This window comes from Vulpes vulpes, chromosome 7, assembly GCF_048418805.1.
Source record: "Vulpes vulpes isolate BD-2025 chromosome 7, VulVul3, whole genome shotgun sequence".
In the NCBI taxonomy this organism is placed as follows: domain Eukaryota; kingdom Metazoa; phylum Chordata; class Mammalia; order Carnivora; family Canidae; genus Vulpes; species Vulpes vulpes.
The window spans coordinates 92,526,241-92,546,971 of NC_132786.1; the positions used below are offsets into that span (position 1 = coordinate 92,526,241).

Here is a 20,731-nt window from a genome sequence, read left to right on the forward strand (position 1 = left end):
TGGGAGTATGACCCATAAATACAGGCTCATATGTTAGGGACAGAGCCTTTATTTTGAGATTCACGGATATTTATCTTCTTAATAGTAAATCACCTTTATTTTATATAGTTAATTACCTTTAATGACTTTTCAAGTTGTCTCCTGCTCTAATGCCTGGTTAGAGACATTTGGAATGATTTTGTTGCAGAGATAGTTGATTATCTCTTATGTTATAGAAGCATACTGTACCATAAAGGGATACCCTGGTAGGATTCAAGCAGTCTTATTACACTTTCATTTATTCACGTGATCTCTTTGTGTGTTACTAACCTTTAACCAGTTGGTATGTTGTCAATAATTTCTAAATGGTGATAAGATCTTGCAATTACCTTGGAGACTTTATTTTTGGGGTGTGACACAGTAAACAAAGAAGGATATGAGACCAAAATTTTCTCTGCCAGAATATTTCAGTAGCAGTTATTGGGTTATGTAATAACTAAATTTTGCATCAGAGAGTAAAAAAAGAAGCCATTGCAATTTCTTCAAGTTTGTTTTATTATCCAGGTATGAAAAAAGTAGGTCAGACATCAAAGTTCTCTTCCAACCAGTGCCAGCTGGCCCAAACTAAGGTTATGGATATAACCTAGATCCTATATTTTGTTTGTGTTTGAGGAAGTCAACTTTTTTGATCAACAATCACTCTCATTAATATGATATGCCATATACCTTTGAAACATATGCTGTTATAGGATTTTTTTTTAAGATTTTATTTATTTATTCATGAAAGACACAGAGAGAGGGGCAGAGACACAGGTAGAGGGAGAAGCAGGCTCCATGCAGGCAGCCTGACGTGGGACTCGATGCCGGGCTCCAGGATCACGCCCTGGGCTGAAGGCAGGTGCCAAACCGCTGATCCACCCAGGGATTCCCTGTTATAGGATTTGAAAATACGGTCAATATCTCCTAGATAGGACCCTGTAACCACCTCAATTAAAAGTATGAGATTATAAAATTAACCATTTAATCACTTTGAAAATAAGAAATCATCAACATTTTAGAGGATGATTTGGATAAGCTATCTTATGTTTAGTGTATTCTCAGAAAATAATACGGAACATGGCTCAATCTTAGCAATTTGGAATTTACCAAATCTTTGAAGTGACTTGGAGCAGTGTATTTTAATGTTGGTGAATTTATTGATAATCATTTTCTCACTATTTTTAAAGCTATGAGGTAGTTGAGGTAGTTGTGGAAATGACTAACAAAGTCACCTCAAAATATAATGCAGCAAAGCCATCAGTAACTACAGAATGTGAATGATAATAGAAAGAGTCAAGAAGCTCAAAGTTTGGGATGTAGAGCTCTTTTAGAAATATGTGTCCGAGCCAGCCACTAGTGGAGAGTTGGATTTCACAGGAGGAGGGATTTTTGTGGTGAGTTACTAATTGCTGTTGGGCATGTTCCGTTTCCTTGTTAACTTGTTTGGTCAGTTATGCAGCTTTGCCCCACTCACTTTGCTATTTATAACCTATAGCCCCCTCTCTCATTGTTCCCTGCTTTGAAAACAGCAGTCTATACTTCCTCATTTGCATGTTGGTCTGCAACCCACATTTCTGACTTTCACTCCCACCCTTACTTTGCATCTGTCCATCCTATGGCAGCAATGCCTTCTGCTAGATCCAGTGGACACTTGGTTCATTATTTACTCCATTCCTGTGCTGCAATTGACATTATTTATTATTCCTTTTACTTCAGCCTCACTCCTCCCCTGGCTTTCTGCTTTTCCTCCCTTTCAAGCCATTCTTTCTCATTCTTCTCGCATGGTCTGCCCACCTCCTCAAGTTTGTTTATTTTTTTAAGGATTCCACTTTTGGTCATTGTCTCTTTATACATTCTTCCTGAGCAAACTTACTCTTCACCCAAAACTTGAACTACTCACCCATCAGTAAATCTTAATTTTATAGTCTCACTCTGACCTCTTGCCTGAGCTCTGTCAGTGTTTCCGACTACCTCCCAGATATTTCTTGTGTGTATCACAAGAGCCTCAAACTCAACAATAAAAATGGAACTCATCAACTTCATGCTCTCATTCCAAAATGGCTTCTCCTCTTACTGTTCTTATGTTGAATGGAGCTACCCATCATTCAGACCTCAAACTCCAAATCTAGAAGTCATCCAGATGACTTCTCCCAAGGGCTGCCCATTCAGTTGGTTGCTAGGCCTACTCTCTTCCTCAAGTCATCATGGTTTTGCTTTGCATACATTGTTTCCTCTGCAGAGAATCCACTCCTGCTCTGTATCGCTTCTTTGGTATGCATCTGATAATCCTCTCCTTAAATATTCAACTCTGATACTGCTTTTTTTATGATGTGTTCCTTGGCCTCTTCCTCCCTCCTTCCCCTGTCCCACATTGCACCCCTGTAGAATTAGGCAAGCCATTATCTCATATTTCCTATCACCTTGCAGACTTGCCTGAGCATTTGCCACATTGCCTGTCCATTCATTTATTAGCCTTACTCACTCACTTTGTCCTTAGTAGAAGGTTCGGAACTTATACTCACTCAACAGATGTTTCAGCAAATGTATATCTGTCCAGCACAAAGCATACAGTCTCATGCAGTCATGTGGATAGAGATACAATTTTCTTTTTTCACCTATAGCTAAACCTGAGTTCATAGTGGAGCTTCTATTTTCACAGAAGGGGTAAAAATAAAATAATCTTGCTCTAGTAAGGTGAACCTTGTTTATCATTAATGCAATCCAAGCTTATCCCACCTGTCCCCTTTTTCATCTCTCAGGTACAGGGGATATGTGTGTGATATTATGGCTGGAGGATGGAGGACTGGGTTGAGAATGGAAGTGAGTCTGTTTGCAGCTCGGCCATTTCATTCATTCTTGAGCTTTGGGCTTTGGCCTCGGTCCCAAGACTTGTGATAGAAAATATCATTGGCCTTACTTTGGTTTTCTGATATGTCCACTTATCCATTGCAAGACCCTTTCTTTTTTTTATTTTTTAAAAAACTTTATTATTTATTCATGAGAGACACACACACAGAGAGAGAGAGAGGCAGAGACATAGGCAGAAGGAGAAATAGGCGCCTCGCAGGAAGCCCGATGCGAAACTCCATCCCGGGACTCTGGGATCACACCTTGAGCCAAAGGCAGATACTCAACCGCTGAGCCACCCAGGCATCCCAAGACCCTTTCTGGTTGTATTAGCCGCTATGATAGCCCCTTGGGAATTCTGACTTATTTTTCCCATACTGCATGCAATTGTGAAGACACTGTACCCATATTGTACCAGTGCCCATTGGTCTGATGCTTAGACACTGCCCACAGTTTTTCTATTCTAATGCTCAGGGTCACAGATGAATATATGACAAACATGTTGGAGGGAAATGTACTGAGCTCTTCTCAAAGATTAATTATATCTGATCAAGTTTCCCATTCTCTTGTAATCCCGATAATTTTCTCTTCTTGGAATTGAAAAACCAGTCTTCTGACATTTCAGTGTGGTTCCTGCAATACACTGTAGCCCCTAAGATCAAGACTCTGGTTCTTGATGTACAAGACCAATTTTCTGTAAATTGCTGCATCCTTACTCCTTCCCTCAGAAAGCTTTAACAAAGTCCAGGTTATTTTAAATTAAACCTATATTGAGGTGCCTGGGTGGCTCAGTAGGTTGAATGTCTTTCAGCTCAGGTTGTGATCAACGGTCCTGGGATCAAGCCCTGCTTTGGGCTCCCTGCTTGGTGAGTAGTCTGCTTCTTCTTCTCCCTTTGCCTGCTTGTGCATTCTCTCTCTCTCTCTCTCTCTCTCTCTCTCAAATAAATAAATAATCTTTTTTAAAAATTTAAAAAATAAATTCAACCTATGTTGACTTTTGGACTTTCATTTCTGCTATGACTTAAAAATACTTATTTTAGAACAAAAAAGTGACCAAAAGTCTTCTTTGTTCTGAATAAATTTGTCTTTATACATTCCACTAGATTTGTAAGGGGAAAGAAAGCCTTGAGACAAAAAGGAAAGATAATGAAAAAAGATAATAATGGTAAATCTTTAAAGTTACCCTGCAATAAAAGTAGGGATGAATGGTATTTATTATGCACTTAGTGTGTGCTGAGTGGTGGAATATGAAGATGGAAGCCAGATAGTTTTTGACCTCTAGGTCCTACCTATCAAATGACGAGAGGCACAGACACACACATGCACAGCCCGGAGTATGACAAGGTAGAAGGTAGGAAATGCTGGAAGGAAGACACAGACACGTTACAGTTGGAAAATAAATGAGAGCACTAGGAAAGACACCTCCCAAGGTCTTAGGATTTATGTTTTCATTCTCATAGTTTCACATTAGAATCATTAGGAAGAATTTTTTAAAATAACCAATGCCCATGTGATAGGATCCCTAAAGATCCTGATTTTAAAGTTTTGAGATGGGACTTTGGTGTGAGTACTTTTTAGTCCCTACCCCAGGTCACTTTATCTAAAGGTACTGGAAAATTTAGGGATCTGAAAAAATTTAGGGATCTACACATCTGAAAAACCAGTAGATCAGTTAAAAATAGTTAAGTCACCAACTCATGTGGCTGCCAGAAATTGTGATGAAATACGACTAAAACTTCTTTGATTTTCCAAATACTCTGATGAATATAAAGAACATGATTTCACTAACTCTCATTATCCCTATGAAAAGAATGCTCCAGGGGCACTCGGGTGGCTCAGTGGTTGAGCATCTGCCTTTGGCTCAGGTCGTGATCCCAGGGTCCTAGGTTCGAGTCCCACATTGGGCTCCCCATGGGAAGCCTGCTTCTCCCTCTGCTAGGTCTCTGCCTCTGCCTCACTCTCTTTAAAAAAAGAAAAAAAAAAAAAAAAGAATGCTCCAAAAACTGTCACCTGGTCCCGGTAAGTGACATCACTACCAGCAGCCAAGCTAGAAGGGTCCAAGTCATGTCCCCCTCTCCTTGTCTTCCAGTACACATTCCAATGGCATTGTTGACAATTCTGGAGGCTTTAACTTTCTAGGGATCCTTTGATTCTTGTCTTCTTCATTGCCACTGCTCTGCCCTGGTTCACATGCAATCCCTTCCTCTCCAGTCACCAAGCCTTTAGTGGCCATGCATACCCACTCCATTCATCTCCCATTCTATAATCAGAGGTGTTTATAAAAATACATATATGCATCACTGAATGATACTGAGTTGGTTCGGCTTTGCACAACAACAAAATGAGTTGTAAATAAACTCTTGTTCATCCAAAAACTAAAAAAAACCCACCCTGGTTTAAAGTTTAAAAATAGAACAAGGTAAATTCCTGGAGGTATCTCACAAGTCATGATGGTGTTTAAGTCATGCTTAGAGAGTCTCCAGCAGAGAGGGATATCTGGATGAGCTTTTATATTTTGTTAACTAGAGCTAAGGGAGAAATAAACACAGTAAAAGTAAAGCCAGTAGAGGCAAGGGAGAGGAAGAGGTCTGGCCACCCTTCTCCTTTTATAAAATTGTAAATGTATTTAGAATAAATAACTTAGAAAAGAACAAAAGGGTAACAGGTCTATGCTGAATTCTTTGCACATGTTATGAGTCAACATCACATGGGCTGTTCTAGGTCCTCCTTTAAACTTAGCTTCTGAAATCTTGCTTCCCTCCAAGGGCGTCCTTGAGCATTGTTTTATTTCTGCTCAATTTCCTGCCCCCAAATGAGGTTTGGCTGTACTTTGATGTTTTACTTGTTAACTCTGACCACATAGTTTAAAGGAAATTTTAGAGACTTCTAGTCTATCCCCAGTATGGTTGTTTCCATAAATATCATTCACTGGCTTTTATTTCTGGTTATTGGTGGTCCAAGCAAAATCCGTAACAGATTTTTCTTTATTCCCTTATTTACTTTTCCAGTTATCCATAATGATTTTGTTTTCCTTTAATAGTCTGTATATTATACAATCACAATGATATAAATACAATATACAATATATAAATAATTTATACAATTATACAATAGTTATAATTTCACAATCTTCAACTACAGGGTGTTCATGGGCAACATGTACATCAATAAATTTTGGCCAAAGTTTAAGTGAATTTCATTCTGAATTGAGTGTATATTGACTGGGGTTTTGTCCCTCTCCCCGAATAAGTATAACATTTATTTATTTTATTTTAAAGATTTTATTTATTTATTCATGAAAAACAGAGAGAGAGAGAGGCAGAGACATAGGCAGAGGGAGAAGCAGGCTCCCTGCAGGGAACCCAATGCGGGGGGGGGGGGGGGGGTGCTCATCCCTAGAGCCTAGGATCAGGACCTGAGCCAAGGGCAGACACTCAACCACTAAGCCACCCAGGCGCCCCTAAGTATTATTAATATGTAGTGTTGAATTGTTAAATTTTTTAGCATCTTAGAGGGTAAATAGCTTTCTCTGAAAACATGTTTGCTTTATAATTTTCAGGGTCTCATCTGCTTAAATCAGATTTACAAAATAATTTTTACCTAAATCCCCATTAAAGTATTATAAATGAAACATTTATGATAAGTTTTTGTTGTAATAATATGTATCAACCTGTTACATCAATTCAGGCATTTTTTAGCTCTGTGTAGCATTCTTGTTTTGTTTTATTTTGTTTTAATTCGCTTTATCCGAAAAACAAGGTAAGTTGAATTATAGGAGCATTTTTCAAGCACAGGGCCAATTGAATACAGAGTTTCCTTGTATTCAAGGAAATACAGAGTGGTGAAGTGGTCTTAACCAACTACCTCTAAATAGAGTAAGTGTTGGCAGTACAGCTTATTAATAGTACTATACACATTTATTTAGCACAGTAGAGCTTTGTTAAAATGAGATGTCTTAACCACATCATCCACCCATGATAGAATTTAAATTACTTGTTTAATGAATTGCTAAAATTCTACTTAAAATCTAAACAGATTTTCTGTTTAAAATCTAAAGCATGTTTTAATGTGTTGCTGCCATAATTGAATGAATATATTTGCAGAAATACTGAAGGAGCATTCAAAGAAAAGGGCTTTTAAATTAATATAACTCTTTAAACAATTCTGGCTATTGGCAATTTATAATTAAAGTCCACATTTTATTGTATTTCTTGTCTGAATTAACCCCTGAAAATTAAGTCTAGGAAATAGGATAATACATCACTTTTATATATATAGCACAAAATTAAGTGAAAATAATAAAAGAGTAAATATAACACAAAGCATTCATTTTCATGCCCAATTAAGAAATTTTCTGTAACACTTTCTTTGGTAATTGGGTCATCTTTGAGTTAAAAAGGAACATTTTGCTTTTAACAGTTTTATTATTTTTATGAGCATTTCCTAGATATGTTTTTGCTACTTAAAATTTTTTTTATTGAAGTGTAGTTAACATACAATGCTATATTAGTTTCAAATGTACAACATAGTGATTTGACTGCTCTGTACATTACACACTGTTCACCAGGATAAGTGCAGTTTCCCTCTGTCACCATACAACATTATTACACTGTTAATGAGTTTATTCCCTATGCTGTAATTTTCATTCTTGTGATTTATTTATAACTGGAAGTTTATACCTTTTAATTTCCTGCACCTGTTTTACCCACCCCTCTCCCTTCTGGCAACCACTAGTTTGTTCTGTGTTTGTGATTCTGTTTGTGGGTTTTATTTTTTTAGATTCCACATTTAAGTGAAATCACATATTTGTCTTTCTCTGTCTGACTTATTTTTCTTACCATACTACCCTTTAGATCCATCCATATTGTCACGAATAATAAGACCTCATTCTTTTGTATGACTGGATGATAAGTGCATGTGTGTATGTTTTCTTTACCTATTCATTTATCAGTGGACATGTCGCTTGCTTACATAGCTTGGCTATTATAAATAATGCTCCACTGAACATGGAGTGTACATAGCTTTTCATGTTAGTGTTTTCTTTTTTCTTTTCTTTTCTTTTTTCTTCTTTGTTAAACACCCAGGAGTGGAATTGCTGGATCACATTGTAGATCTACTTTTAACTTTTTGAGGAACCTCCATACCATTTTCCACAGTGGTTGCACAAAGTTACCCATCAAGTGAGGGTTCCCTTTTCTCCACATCCTCGCCAACCCTTGTTATTTCTTCTCTTTTTGATTCTAACCATTCTAACAGGGATAAGGCAATATCTCATTGTAGTTTTGATTTGCATTTCCCTAATGAGTAGTGATATTGAGCATGTCTTCCTGTGTCTGCTGGCCATTTATCTGTATATCTTTGTTGGAAACATGTCTAGTCAGGTCCTCTGCCCATTTTAAGATAAGATTGTTTTTTTGGTGTTGAGTTGTATGAGCTTTTTATATGTTTTTGGATATTAACTCCTTATTGGATATATCATTTGCAAATATTTTCTCCTATTCAGTAGGTTACCTTTTCATTTTGTCGATGGTTTCCTTCACTGTGCAGAAGCTTTTTAGTTTGATGTAGTCCCAATTACACGTTTTTGCTTTTCTTTCCCTTGCATGAAGAGACATGTCCAGAAAAATGTTGCTAAGGCTGATGTCCAGGAGATTACCACCTGTGATTTCCTTTAGGAATTTAATGGTTTCAGGTCTTACATTTAGGTCTTTAATCTATTTTGGCTTTGTTTTTGTGTGTGGCATAAGCAAGTAGTCCAGTTTTATTCTTTAGCATGCAGCTGTCCAGTTTTCTCCACACCACACATTGAAGAGACTGTCTTTTCTCCAAAGCATATTCTTGCATCTTTTGTTATAGGTTTTAATGGACTATATAAGCATGGGTTTATTTCTGGGCTGTCTGTTCTGTTCCATATGTCTTTTTTTGTACCTGCACCATGGTATTTTGATTACTGTAGCTTTGAAATCATGGCTTGTGAGATCTCCAGCTTTGTTCTTTTTGCTGTTTTAAAAGTAGAAACTGAGGTCTGTCAGTAATGGTGAGAAAATTGTATTTTCTACAATTGAAGTTACCTGTGAACTGATACTGCACATAAAAACTCCCAACCCAAGGTAATGTCATAGAAAATATTTTGGGATCCATGGAATATTGTAAAATTCTACATTAAATAATAATTGTGTTAGTCAAATATTATCTACAATTCTCTTCTAAACACATTTTACCAAGCTTCCATAATGCTTTATAGAAGCTAATAAAATTTCGTGTGATTTTATATAACCCCTTTGAAGTAGATGAGAGGTCATTTATACAGCTGAGGTGAGGAGAACATAAACACCTGTTGGACAATTACATAAACGCAGAGCAAGTCAGTAGTGAAAGTTGCTAACAAGTCTGAGAAATCTAAAAATCTAGATCTACCTCCTATATTTCACTGTCATGCAAATATTGGAAGTTTGCCTTCTCAGACCTACTGAGAAGAGAATTTTTAGCAAAATCTCCTGGAATAAGATAGGAAAGATATCTGAGCTAACAGCCTAAGCCTAGGTATACTTAGAGTAGCGTGCTTGGCTATCCTGGATAATTAGACGTTACAGATTCTCTGTAAATGCCATCCAGTTGCACTGTGCTCAAGGCCACCAGCAGGGGTTCTCAGCCTGAGTTGAGTGCTAGGATCTTCTGGGGAGCATTCAAAAAACAGGGCTGCCGGGAATACACCTGAGAGTCCCTCAGGGTTCTGCTCAGGTATCTGCATTTTTAAAAATCACCTTCCTACTCTACCACCTGATTTTAATGCACAGTTATAGGCCCTGACTAATCACTGGGAACCATTTGTTCTCACTTTTTGTAACTGCTGACCTGGGCATAGTATTCAGATTGATTCAAAATGTGAATCTAATATTCAGATATCCAGATGTAGAAAAGAAACGAGAGAGAAAACAATGGCAGTGCACCATTCTTTTCAAAATGGAAAAGAAACACCCCATTGACCACGTAGACTAGTTCAGATTCTACAGTGAAAGGAATTGCAAGACGCACAGTCTTTTTTATTATATCTCTTATAAAGACTTGAATTTCTAAAATGCCTCTTTTATTCTTGAAGAGGAGTATGGAATAGGTGAGTCAGGAACCTGGAGAGGGTGGGGGAAATCAGAGAGACTACCCTAGGCCTGTGTGATTCAAAGTTGAACCCCCAGGGCCTAGAAGGGAGCCTGCCTGTTTTAGGCAATCAGTAAAGTATTTGGGAATAAAGAAATGACTGGACTAGAAATGTTTTATCATCAGAGAAAAGAGCTATTCTCTCTGGATGCTTGGGCGCTGTTTGTTTTGCTGTTGTTAATTGACGTGCTCTTTTAAAAATTGCAAACACAAGATCATACAGCTGGTAAGTTGTAGCCTGGTCTGTGTCCTTCACACTTAACCACTACGCTTAAGCACCTCTCCACGGCGGACCGCATGAACCATGTGGTTTTGAAAGCAAGTGTAGTACAAGTAAAATACATTATTAGCATTAGCTGTCTCTATGTCAATCTCTCCTTGCTAGCTTTCTCTTATTCTTTTCTCTGTCCCCAACATCTAGCTCATTATAGGCACCTAATAAATGTGACATTAAAAAAAAGAGGGGCGCCTGGGTGGTTCAGTTGGTTAAGTGTCTGCCTTTGGCTCAGGTCATGATCCTGGGATCAAGCCCCAAGTCTCTTCTCCCTCTCCCTCTTCCTGCTGCTCCCCCTGCTTGTGCTCACGCACTCTGCCAAATACATAAAAAAAATCTTAAAAAAAGAAAAAAAACCTAACCTAGATAAAATTTGAAGACTTTCTACATATACATGCCTCTCTCCATCTGTTAAAACTGTGTATCTTTAAAAATCTTTATTTGCAAACACAGAAATAGAGCTTATGTTTCTGTTTTTACTTAAATGGAACTAGATTATTCTGTGGCTTTATTTTATTCCTGATGGTATACCTTGAATGATTTTCTGTGTCAGTATTTAAACACTTTTCTCAGCTTTTAGGCATCGAAGAACAATCTGCAGTCTCCATATAATGACATGTATATAACCAACGCCCTACTAATGGACATTTGTGGGGTTTTTGTTTTGCTTTCTTTGTTTTTGTATACCATGTTTGAATATTTCTGTAGTATAAATCCCCAGAAATGGAATTTCCTAATCCTAAAATCATATGTAATTTTTTGATATGATACCAAACTTCTTTAGAAAAAGACTGCCAGTTTATACAACCCAAATAGAATGTGATAATACCCATTTCCATGCCCCCACCAAGCCTAGGTACCATTGAATTTTTCTTTCTTTCATTAAGACCACATTTAATGGGGAAGATATTTTATTATTCTTTTATTTTTCTGTATCCTCTGAACAGTGTACCCAAACCAAAAAATATACATTATTTTAATCTAAATTGCAGCTAATACAATCTGTTTATTTTAGAATACATCAAACTGTTATTTTGTTTTTATTTTTATAGATTTCTGTGTCAAAATATAACTTTGATATTAAGTATCTGTTTTTTCTATGTATCATAGTGATATGTAATTATTATCCTATTATAGAACATTTAATGTCTTTCCAATGCCTCACTAATATAATTATATAGCAATAAAAATCTGTATACATATGGCTTTTTCCTAATTTTTCTGAGTGATTTATTAAAATGAACTCCAGATAGTGATATTACTGGGTCAAAGGTTTTAATTCTTTTTATGGCTATTGATAAGATTCATTAAATTGCTTTACAAAAAGTGTTAGATCAGTTTTTATAATCATCAAGAGTGTATTACTAGAGTAGATTTTTGACTACCTTTCTGAAGTATGGTAAAATTATTGTTTTAAATTTAAGTAATACGTACTAGTTTACTTTCATAAATTGTAATGAGTGGATTATACACAAAGAATGGTGAGATAAATTATGTTTAAAAAATGGTTACTTTATCATGCTAACTGAAAGCAACAGGATAGAGAATGAGAGATAAATACATAAAATTATATATGCCTCCATAAGAGATGGCTTTTATTTTTTATATCTTTTTGTTTTTTCCTAATTAATCACCTTGGGTATTACAACAGGGCTAAATGTCTTCCACCTATTTCTGGGTTAAAAGATTTGCCTCTTTCTTTTAGGAAATTTACCAATGGTGTGGTTCCTCGTGCAACAAATACGAGCGTCTGAAGGCAAGCCAGGTTGCCATTGGCATTCGGGACAATGAAAGAAAAGGAAGATCTCAACTCATTGTGGTGGAAGAAGGAAGTGAACCATCAGAGCTCAGAAGGGTATTGTGACTTGTGTTGTTTTTTGAAGGTTTACCACTCTAAGTAGGGTGTGTGTGTGTGTGTGTGTGTGTTTTAGCTTTAACAAATTCTTTAATACTGGGGCTAGGCTAAGATTAAGTAAGGGGAAACATCAAGGTTATCTAAGTCATGATACAGAGAAAATAGAAAGTCGTGACTGTTTTCTTTCACCAATGGTATGACCCCTGGAGGAAGCTCTGACTCCCAACATCAGTCGTATAGGTGGACAGATGGGTAACACTTTTGGCATTGACCATAAGAGCATATTTTGGAAAGAAAATAGTTTATTCGTGTGAGCCTCTGAATATATATTTTTTTAATACAGTGATAGTCTTCAATTTCAGCATTCATTATTTTATGAAAAGAATGAAATAAAATCTTATTCCAAGAGAATAAATATACCAATATTTTAAATATTTCAGTAATTTTAAACTAAGAATTATTGGCAAGGTGCATATGGTTTTAGTATAGTTATTAAATTAATTTGAAAATTATCTCCACAGCTCTTTATACCTTTGCTATTTATTTAGCAATTATGTCAGTCTTGTACATTTGGTTGTAACCAATTTTTCCCCTTTAAGAAAACTGAAGTGAGTGCCTAAGTGTATATATTTTATATTTTCCCTTAAGATTTTGATTCAAGGATATAATCATATTCAAGTTGTCTTGATACTTGTTGGTACATTGATTCCCATTTGTCCATTCAACGGTATTTATTGGACACCTGTGGTATATCAGGCACTAACTGTTCCCACCTGACTTCACAGAACCTTGTCAAGATTTACTTTACAATAATATCATTTTGAATCTTCCTGCCTTAATAGTAGCAGGTGGTATCCCTGTGAGTTTTCATTTCTTGAGATATGTCACATTTTCCTCAAGGACTTTAGGTATCTGCACTTAAGTTTTTCTAACCACTCTCTTGTAAACATGATTTTAATAACTTTGGTTTAGAAAATTTTATGTGTTAGAGTTACTTGATATAGTAATAGTCTATATAATCCAGTGATCAAAAATTATATGAGATCATTTTATTGTCATGTCTTTAAACTTTAGTATTTTAATAACCACTGAACACGACTTTCATGTTAGTGATGTTTTAGAAATGACTTTTATTCATTGGGAAGATATTCATGGTCAAATGCTAAGAGAAAAGGCAGGATATAAAATTTTATATATAATATGTATGTGTGTAGGTTTGTAGGTCAGTATATAGCTATATATTCTTAATATGTAAGTTTATATGTAGGTAGGCATATAGATATATATTCATATATATATATCTGGGAAGAAATATGCTGAAATATTGCCAGAATTACCAGTATTGTCTTTGACTCCTAGCATATGACTCCTTGTAATTTTTTTCTTTATTTGTCCTTATATTTTCAAAATTTATTATAATAGATATGTATTTTATTTTATTTATTTTTTATTTTTTTGTGTGTTTTCCTTTTGTAATCAGGTAAAAAAGGCCAACTAAAAAAAAAACAAAGCAAAATTAGGGATTAACTGGGTTTCAATAGTCATAATAACATCACTAATAAGTTACACTTTGAGAACTTCAAAACAATTTCTTGAACTTTTAATATTCTTTCAAGGCCTCTGTTGTAGAGAGTTAATCACCACTTAAGTCTTCCAAATTTCATATTTGGAAGCAAAAATCTATAAATAAGATGCATTTCTAGTTGATTGTAATGTCTCCTTTCAATAACTATGCTTTGGTAAGAGTGGACTGAGGACTGAGATTCATCCTGGTGGAGTAGTGAAGGGGTCCTAACTCTCAGACTAGCTTTTCCTCTGTCCTCTTGGGTCCCAAGTAAGTCCCTTAACCTCTGTTGTTTCTTGTTCCTCGTTTGTAAAGTGCAGGGTTAGACACAGCGGCTTCTGTGGTCCCTTTGGGTTCCAATGATCTATGATCCTGCCTTGTCTCTTTGGCAGTTTCTGTGTTTAATTACCAAGTCGTTTGTACTCTGTTCCAGAAAGTGAAGCCACAGGCTTAGCACCTACTGCGTGTATACATTTGCTTGCTTATTGGATTTCATTCAGAGTTTTGAGAGAAAAAAAGTTTAAGCAGTCAATATATTACACTGTTAAATTTAAAAGGGAATGCAGGGTAGCCCGGGTGGCTCAGCAGTTTAGCACCGCCTTAAGCCCAGGGCCTGATCCTGGAGACCCGAATCGAGTCCCACGAGTCCCACGTTGGGCTCCCTGAATGGAGCCTGCTTCTCCCTCTGCCTGTGTGTCTGCCTCTCTCTCTCTCTCTCTCTCTCTCTCTCTCTCTATGTCTCTCATGAATAAATAAATGAAATCTTAAAAAAAAAAAAAAAAGGAAATACGAACCTAAGGAAGAAAATTGTAAAAATATAACTTTGATCTTAAAACATTAGTAATAGAGATAAGGGGCATCATCCTTAATGTAAAATCTGATGTTTTTATGTTAGGGGATTTTCATTTTTTTGTGTGTTTTTTTTTTAAGATTTTATTTATTATTGAGAGACAGAGAGAGAGAGAGGCAGTAATATGGATCATTACTCCATATTCGATGTGGAATATTCAGAATGTGTCTTTCTAACACATCAACACATTTCACTATAAATAGTGAAAAATACTTTTTCTGAGAGTTTTTTGGAGAATTCACCTTTATTTCTTGGTATTTCAGCTATCTTTTCATACTATTACGTTCATACTGTAATGTTCATAAAATTTTAATATGGCTTATGTCTAGGATGGTCATAAATTAATCCTTCAAACCAAAACAGCCTGGAGAGTAATAGGGGGCACTCACCAGACAGGACTGGGAGAGAGCATGTATTCACAAGACTCTGTGGGGAAATAGGGTGTGTGTTCAGCCTCTTATCTGTGTCTTTAGCACTCTTAAAAATTCTTATTTCTAAATAGGAAAATTATCCTGTACATGGAACTAACTAGAGCCTATAACTAAAGCCACATTTTACCCTGTGCATGTTTTTTCTTCACTGTAAATGTATTTACCAGGAAAAGCTGCTCATTAATTATGTAATGCTTTTTTCTTGCTCTTCTTTTCCTATTTAAAATAAACAAACAATGAATGTGAAGGAGAATTAAATATGTCACTAACCCTAAGGTTCTAGACTTTCTTCATTGGTCCTATTTATCCTCTAAACATTAGGAGGCAAGCTAAAAAAAGTGCCCTCAGGAAAAATTGCTAAGGTCAATAATTTAACTGTTTTATAGACTTTCACTTTTTAAAGAACAGCATCTGGTAGATAACAAAAAGAGAATGCAGAAAAGGCAAGTTTTTGAAATGAGAACAAAAATCAACTAATTTTTCTAATTCAGAAAGACTTTTTTCAATGATTTAATGAACTTCTGAAGTTATAATAATTATAAATGCTCATGGTGGAATACTGGCAGCAAAAATACTACAGAAGATTTTAAGTAACTGCTCTATGGCTAATTGTTAGCTTTCTTGTTCTTATGAAAATGTGAAGGCTCCCTGGAAAGCCATGCACAATCGTTTCAGATTCTGGACAAAAATAAAGAAGTTCGGAAGGAAAGCTGGAATACCATATTATGTCCAGCTAATAAGCATTTATTGAATACTGGGTTGGTTCCCAATGAAGCTCAGAAACTGCTTACTTTGTCATCTGATTGAGAAGAGAAGCACACACTAGAGCTAAGACAGAGTCAGAAAGTGGGAGCAGATTGTGAGGGTCCGTAAACACCAGAAAGCATGGTTGGATACCACCACTATTGGAAGCCTTCTCATGATAAAATTCATATATTTTAGACTGTCTAAAAATAACAAATAGGCTAGATTAACCTCCAAAAGACTCTCCCAACATGGGACTTGTGTTCATCTTATTATAAGTCATAATTGACAGCTTGAAAATAAAATAATCCTTTTAATCATTCTCTTGGTAAGTTGATTGGATATGTACGATGTTCCCAGCAGAGCATCTTGTGAGTATAATCTAGAGTTGAATAGTGCAGATATTTCTTAAATTACTCTTTAGAGATGTTCATTTAGGCAAACAGTGAAACTTTAGTCCTATTTTTTCAAAGTATTTTGCCAAATAAAATTTATGTTATCACTTCCACTCTAAGTTCCTTGAGGGAGGGTATTGCACTGCCTTTGTATCTGTGTCACCTTTACAACTCGAACTCATTGCACATTCATATTTGGATAAGTAGTACAATTTGCTGTGAGCTACATGGTACCAGAAACCCATTACATTTGTTTTTCTGTTTTCTGGAGGATAGCAGTACCTCTTAAAAAACTTTCCTATGTTTTGATTAATAGTGTTGGTGAAGATTTGAAAAAGCCACACTATTGATGGTTTTAAAGTCCACTGCATTTATGTAAGAACAGTTGATATTTAGATAAGGGGCAGCTCATATATTCTACTAGTCTTCTATCTGCAGACAGATAGTTACAACTAACCTTTTGGAAAGCAGCAACTGAATCTTGGGATTGTTTATATTTACCTTCCCATGTATTAGGCAGCACGTACTTTCACGTACACGAAAGCATGTAGCATGGTAAGAAATAAGTAACTGGTCTAAAACTTTTCATTCTGTGGTAAAAATACATGTTCTCTGGAGCTGAAGCTGGATACCCTTATCTGTAGAATCCTTCCTCCCAGGTCAGGTCACCTCCCCACTTAGTGTCCAGTAACCACAAAAACCCACATCTCTCACTGACTAGCACACAACAGGGCTGTTCACTGGCCTTGACCACTTTGCTTGGCTGTGGCCCGCATCCCGGTGCTGCTGCTTCTCATGACTAGATTAAAAATGAATATGGCCCATGAACTCCAAGGAACTACCCACATATAGAGCTTTATTTTTGAAATCACTCCATGTATTTGTTTTATTCTTCCCCCAAACTTAACATCAAAAGACTGTGCACATTACTAATGCCTCCGAACTTCTTATGTATAAATTTATGGAAAAGTAAAACTAGGAGTGATTTTGAACATTTAATAATAAGCTTTGAAATACTCATACATTTCAGCATGTAAAGTATGATTAAGAAAGAAAAAAATTGGAATTTGGAAATTTAGAATTCTGTCAACATTCCTTAAAATTTCTTTGTGGAAATGTTTGTTTCCTAGAATAATCTTGGGTTTATTGGATTTACATGGGATCACATTTTAAACTTTTAACTAAAATTTTATTGTATGTTTAAATCAAGCATGATCATTTTGACATGATGTTATAGATAGTGGGAGGAACTATTTTCTGGGGATAATCTTTGATTAGATACATCAATCCCTATTTATCTTTGTAGACTAATATCAAATGAACCATAGAAGCTCCAAGTATAGAAATAGGGCGCTGTTTTGAAAATCCCCCTCATGACCATTTTAGAACAATGAATATATAATATTTTTTTAAAGGATCTAAAGATCTATAGAAAAGTAATACAAAAATAAAAATCATATTGCTTTTTAAAAGCATCTGGGAACAAACGTGGGTATTTGGAGCTCCTTAAATGTAAGACCTAAGGTTGTTTTGTGGGTTTGTAATAGCCACACACATACAAATCACTCAGTAAACTATTATCTCTTGCCTTCTTACAGATTTCATTGTTAGTCACAGCTCTGTAAGGGCAGAAATTTGAGTAGCTCGAGATATTAATTTGGTAAATAGACACAGTAAACACTTTGACAATGGAGACAAAGATTTTATCAGAGAAACACTTAGCCTTGTGTGCTGTTCAAATAGCTTTAGTTTCCTTGTTTATGCCTCCTTTATTTTCCAGGGTCTTTTTGTAAATTTTTGGGAAATTAAACAATATCTTAAAGATTTTGTAATTTCCCATTCTAGCGGCATGGTGTCTGGCATGTAGGTGCTCATCAGTATTCATTGACTGAAATAACATTATTATGAGAGCCATGTAGAAAGAGAAGGTCCATTTATGGGCTTAACCATTTCAAGGTTTTTAAGTTAAAAGGATTCAACATGTTTGCCACTCTCTCCAGTTTAGTCTTGCCTAGAAAATATCAGAGGGCCAGAAAATACTTTTCTCCTTTTCTTTTCTCTACTGCATTGGAATTAAATCATTTTCTCCATTTTGCATTACAGCCATGGTATTTCGTACATGGTCAAAATCTGAAGAATTATACTGACAAGTAGCCATGCTGCAGGGTTATAATGCTTTCAAGAACACTGTGCGTGCTATGGCTCTGTTTCTTTTCTTTTTTTCTTGGCAGAGTTAATTTTATATACCATTTATTGATAGTTCACTGTATGCCAGGCACTGTTCAAGGCACCATTCATTGTTGTCATTTATTTTAATGAATCTTTTATTTGGATTTCTAGTATTCAATTCAGATACTCATTTTATTTCTCACCAATTGATCCAGTGGTTGAAGTTGAAATATTCATTTTTGGGTTTTTAAAAAAAGATTTATTTATTTTAAAGAGAGTGCATGAATGGGAGGAAGGGCAGAGGGAGAGAAAGTCTCCAACAGACTCCCCACTGAGCACAGAGCTCAATGTGGGGTTCCATTCCAGGACCCTGATATCACGACCTGAGCTGAAACCAAGTCAGACACTTACACAACAGCCACCCAGGAGCCCCAGGACCTTCTGAACAAAGATAAGATACAGTAATAGTATAGTTTACCATATGCTGCAATATAATATTTCAAATAATCTTCCACTTTGTCACACCAAAGTTCAACATGAAGACTTGTGAACTTACTGATCAGGTGTCACTTTTATTTACCAAACCCAAATTAATACCTCTTGGCAATCATTTCTGAATGAGATAATTTTTTCTTTAGTTGGTAGCTGAAGTGAGGGAATAGTGTGATAGGACCTGTAAATAAGATAGTACAATTCTAAGACAGATGGACTATATAGAAGGATAGATCTTTGTCTCCACAGGTCTATATTGGAATTAATAAACTAATATAAATATTAAACTAGATTGTCAGGTTTAATTTTCCTTATTTATATTTCTCATGTTTCTTATAATATTAGTGATACTATATAATAAAAACCTAACAGTAAGAATATGTTTTCTTTAAGCAATTTTAGATCATTTATCTTATCTTAATCTATATATGAATATATATATAGCCTGTATAAATATACATATACATATTTATTTATAAAAAGGATTTTAGAGGCACGTAAGTGGTTCAGGCAACTGAAAAGCAGCTGCCTTTGGCCCAGGTCATGATCCTGGAGTCCCGGGATTGAGCCCTACTTTGGTCTCCCCACTCAGTGGGGAGTCTGCTTCTCCTTCCCCCTCTGTCCCTCCCCTTGCTCTTTCTCTCTCTCACTCACTCTCTCTCTCTCTCAAGTAAATAATTAAATCTTTTTAAAAAAGAATTTTAAAGTGACTTTTTCAGGAAAACATGATTTGTTCAGGTAAATACAGTATGTTTTCAGTAGAAACCAAGAGGCAATCCTTAGTTGTAGGTATAACATTCTACTAGTCAGGAAAAAAATACAAACATACTGTTAAAAAAATATTAAAATATATAAGTACGTGCATGCAAACAAATAAGAGCCATGCAGATATACAGGGAAATGAGGTACTATGCCATGCATAATGGAGAAATTAAATTACCAATGCCCAATTTCAATGAATACTGGCAACTAAAAAGCAAACCCAACTGAATGTAGATTTTAATGAAGTCTGACAGAGTGCATGGACAAGACAAATACGTTAATTAAAAACTATCTCAAAGCAAGCAACAAATGCAATACAATTAAATATGAGTTGCTGTGATATTCACTGTCATGGGGTTCTATTGCTATGTGATGACATAATTTCTCTCATCTTTTTGTTCTTGTTCTGTGGTGATAAAGGCAAGTGGCTCACTAGCAGGCTGAGTTTTGTTTGTTCCTTAATCTTTCTAGTTATGCTTTCTTTGTATCATACAAGTAATTCTTATCATTAACACAGAAATGCCATAATCTAAGAAACAAATTTGTGACTTTTTTTTTTTTTCTGCAGAGGAGGTGACAATAGCCACCATCATAGCAAACATCCAGTGCCTATCATGTGACTAACATTCTTCTATCGTCTTTACAAGAATGAGCTCATTTCATTCTTACAACAGCCCTTTAGACTTGATAGATCAGTTCTATCTTGGTTTGTGTTCCTCCAAAAGCCAATGCTATACAAGGACTTGGGGGCAGGTGGTTATTTGGAAGATGATCCTGGAAGCAGAAAATAGGAGTAAAGTGAGGCAATACTTTGTAAATACATAGTTTACTGCCCTGGGAAACTGGGGCTAGTCCCAGAGGGACCCTATGAGAAGCTATATGGAACACACTTCAGAATCAGTCCACAGGTGGTTGAGGTTGCTGCAGGATTTAGCTAGTAATTCCCATCCTTCATGGGCTGAGGGTCACTCTTTGGGTGTTAACTTCCCAGAATTCCAGACTTCCTTTGTGTGGAAACATACAGTACAGCTCAGTGGCCAGATAATACCATCAAACAGAGAGCAGAGGGCTTAGATCTTTAAGAAATTAACTACAGATGACCTCTGAGGTAGACCAAGGTGAAATGGGCAGAGCACCAATGGGATCTCTATACCTTTACTTTATGGATGAAGGAA

The 20,731-nt window shown here is 35.9% G+C and overlaps 1 protein-coding gene across 2 annotated transcripts in view; it reads left to right on the plus strand.

Annotated features, from left to right (window-relative positions):
- The window catches only part of SCIN (scinderin), a 74,902-nt gene that overhangs the window by 14,763 nt on the left and 39,408 nt on the right, over nucleotides 1-20,731 (plus strand). For both annotated transcript variants that reach the window (XM_026003861.2, XM_072764432.1), the window contains exon 4: nucleotides 12,000-12,149. In XM_026003861.2, coding sequence (XP_025859646.1) covers nucleotides 12,000-12,149 — 150 coding nt within the window. The remainder of the gene's footprint in view (nucleotides 1-11,999; nucleotides 12,150-20,731) is intronic.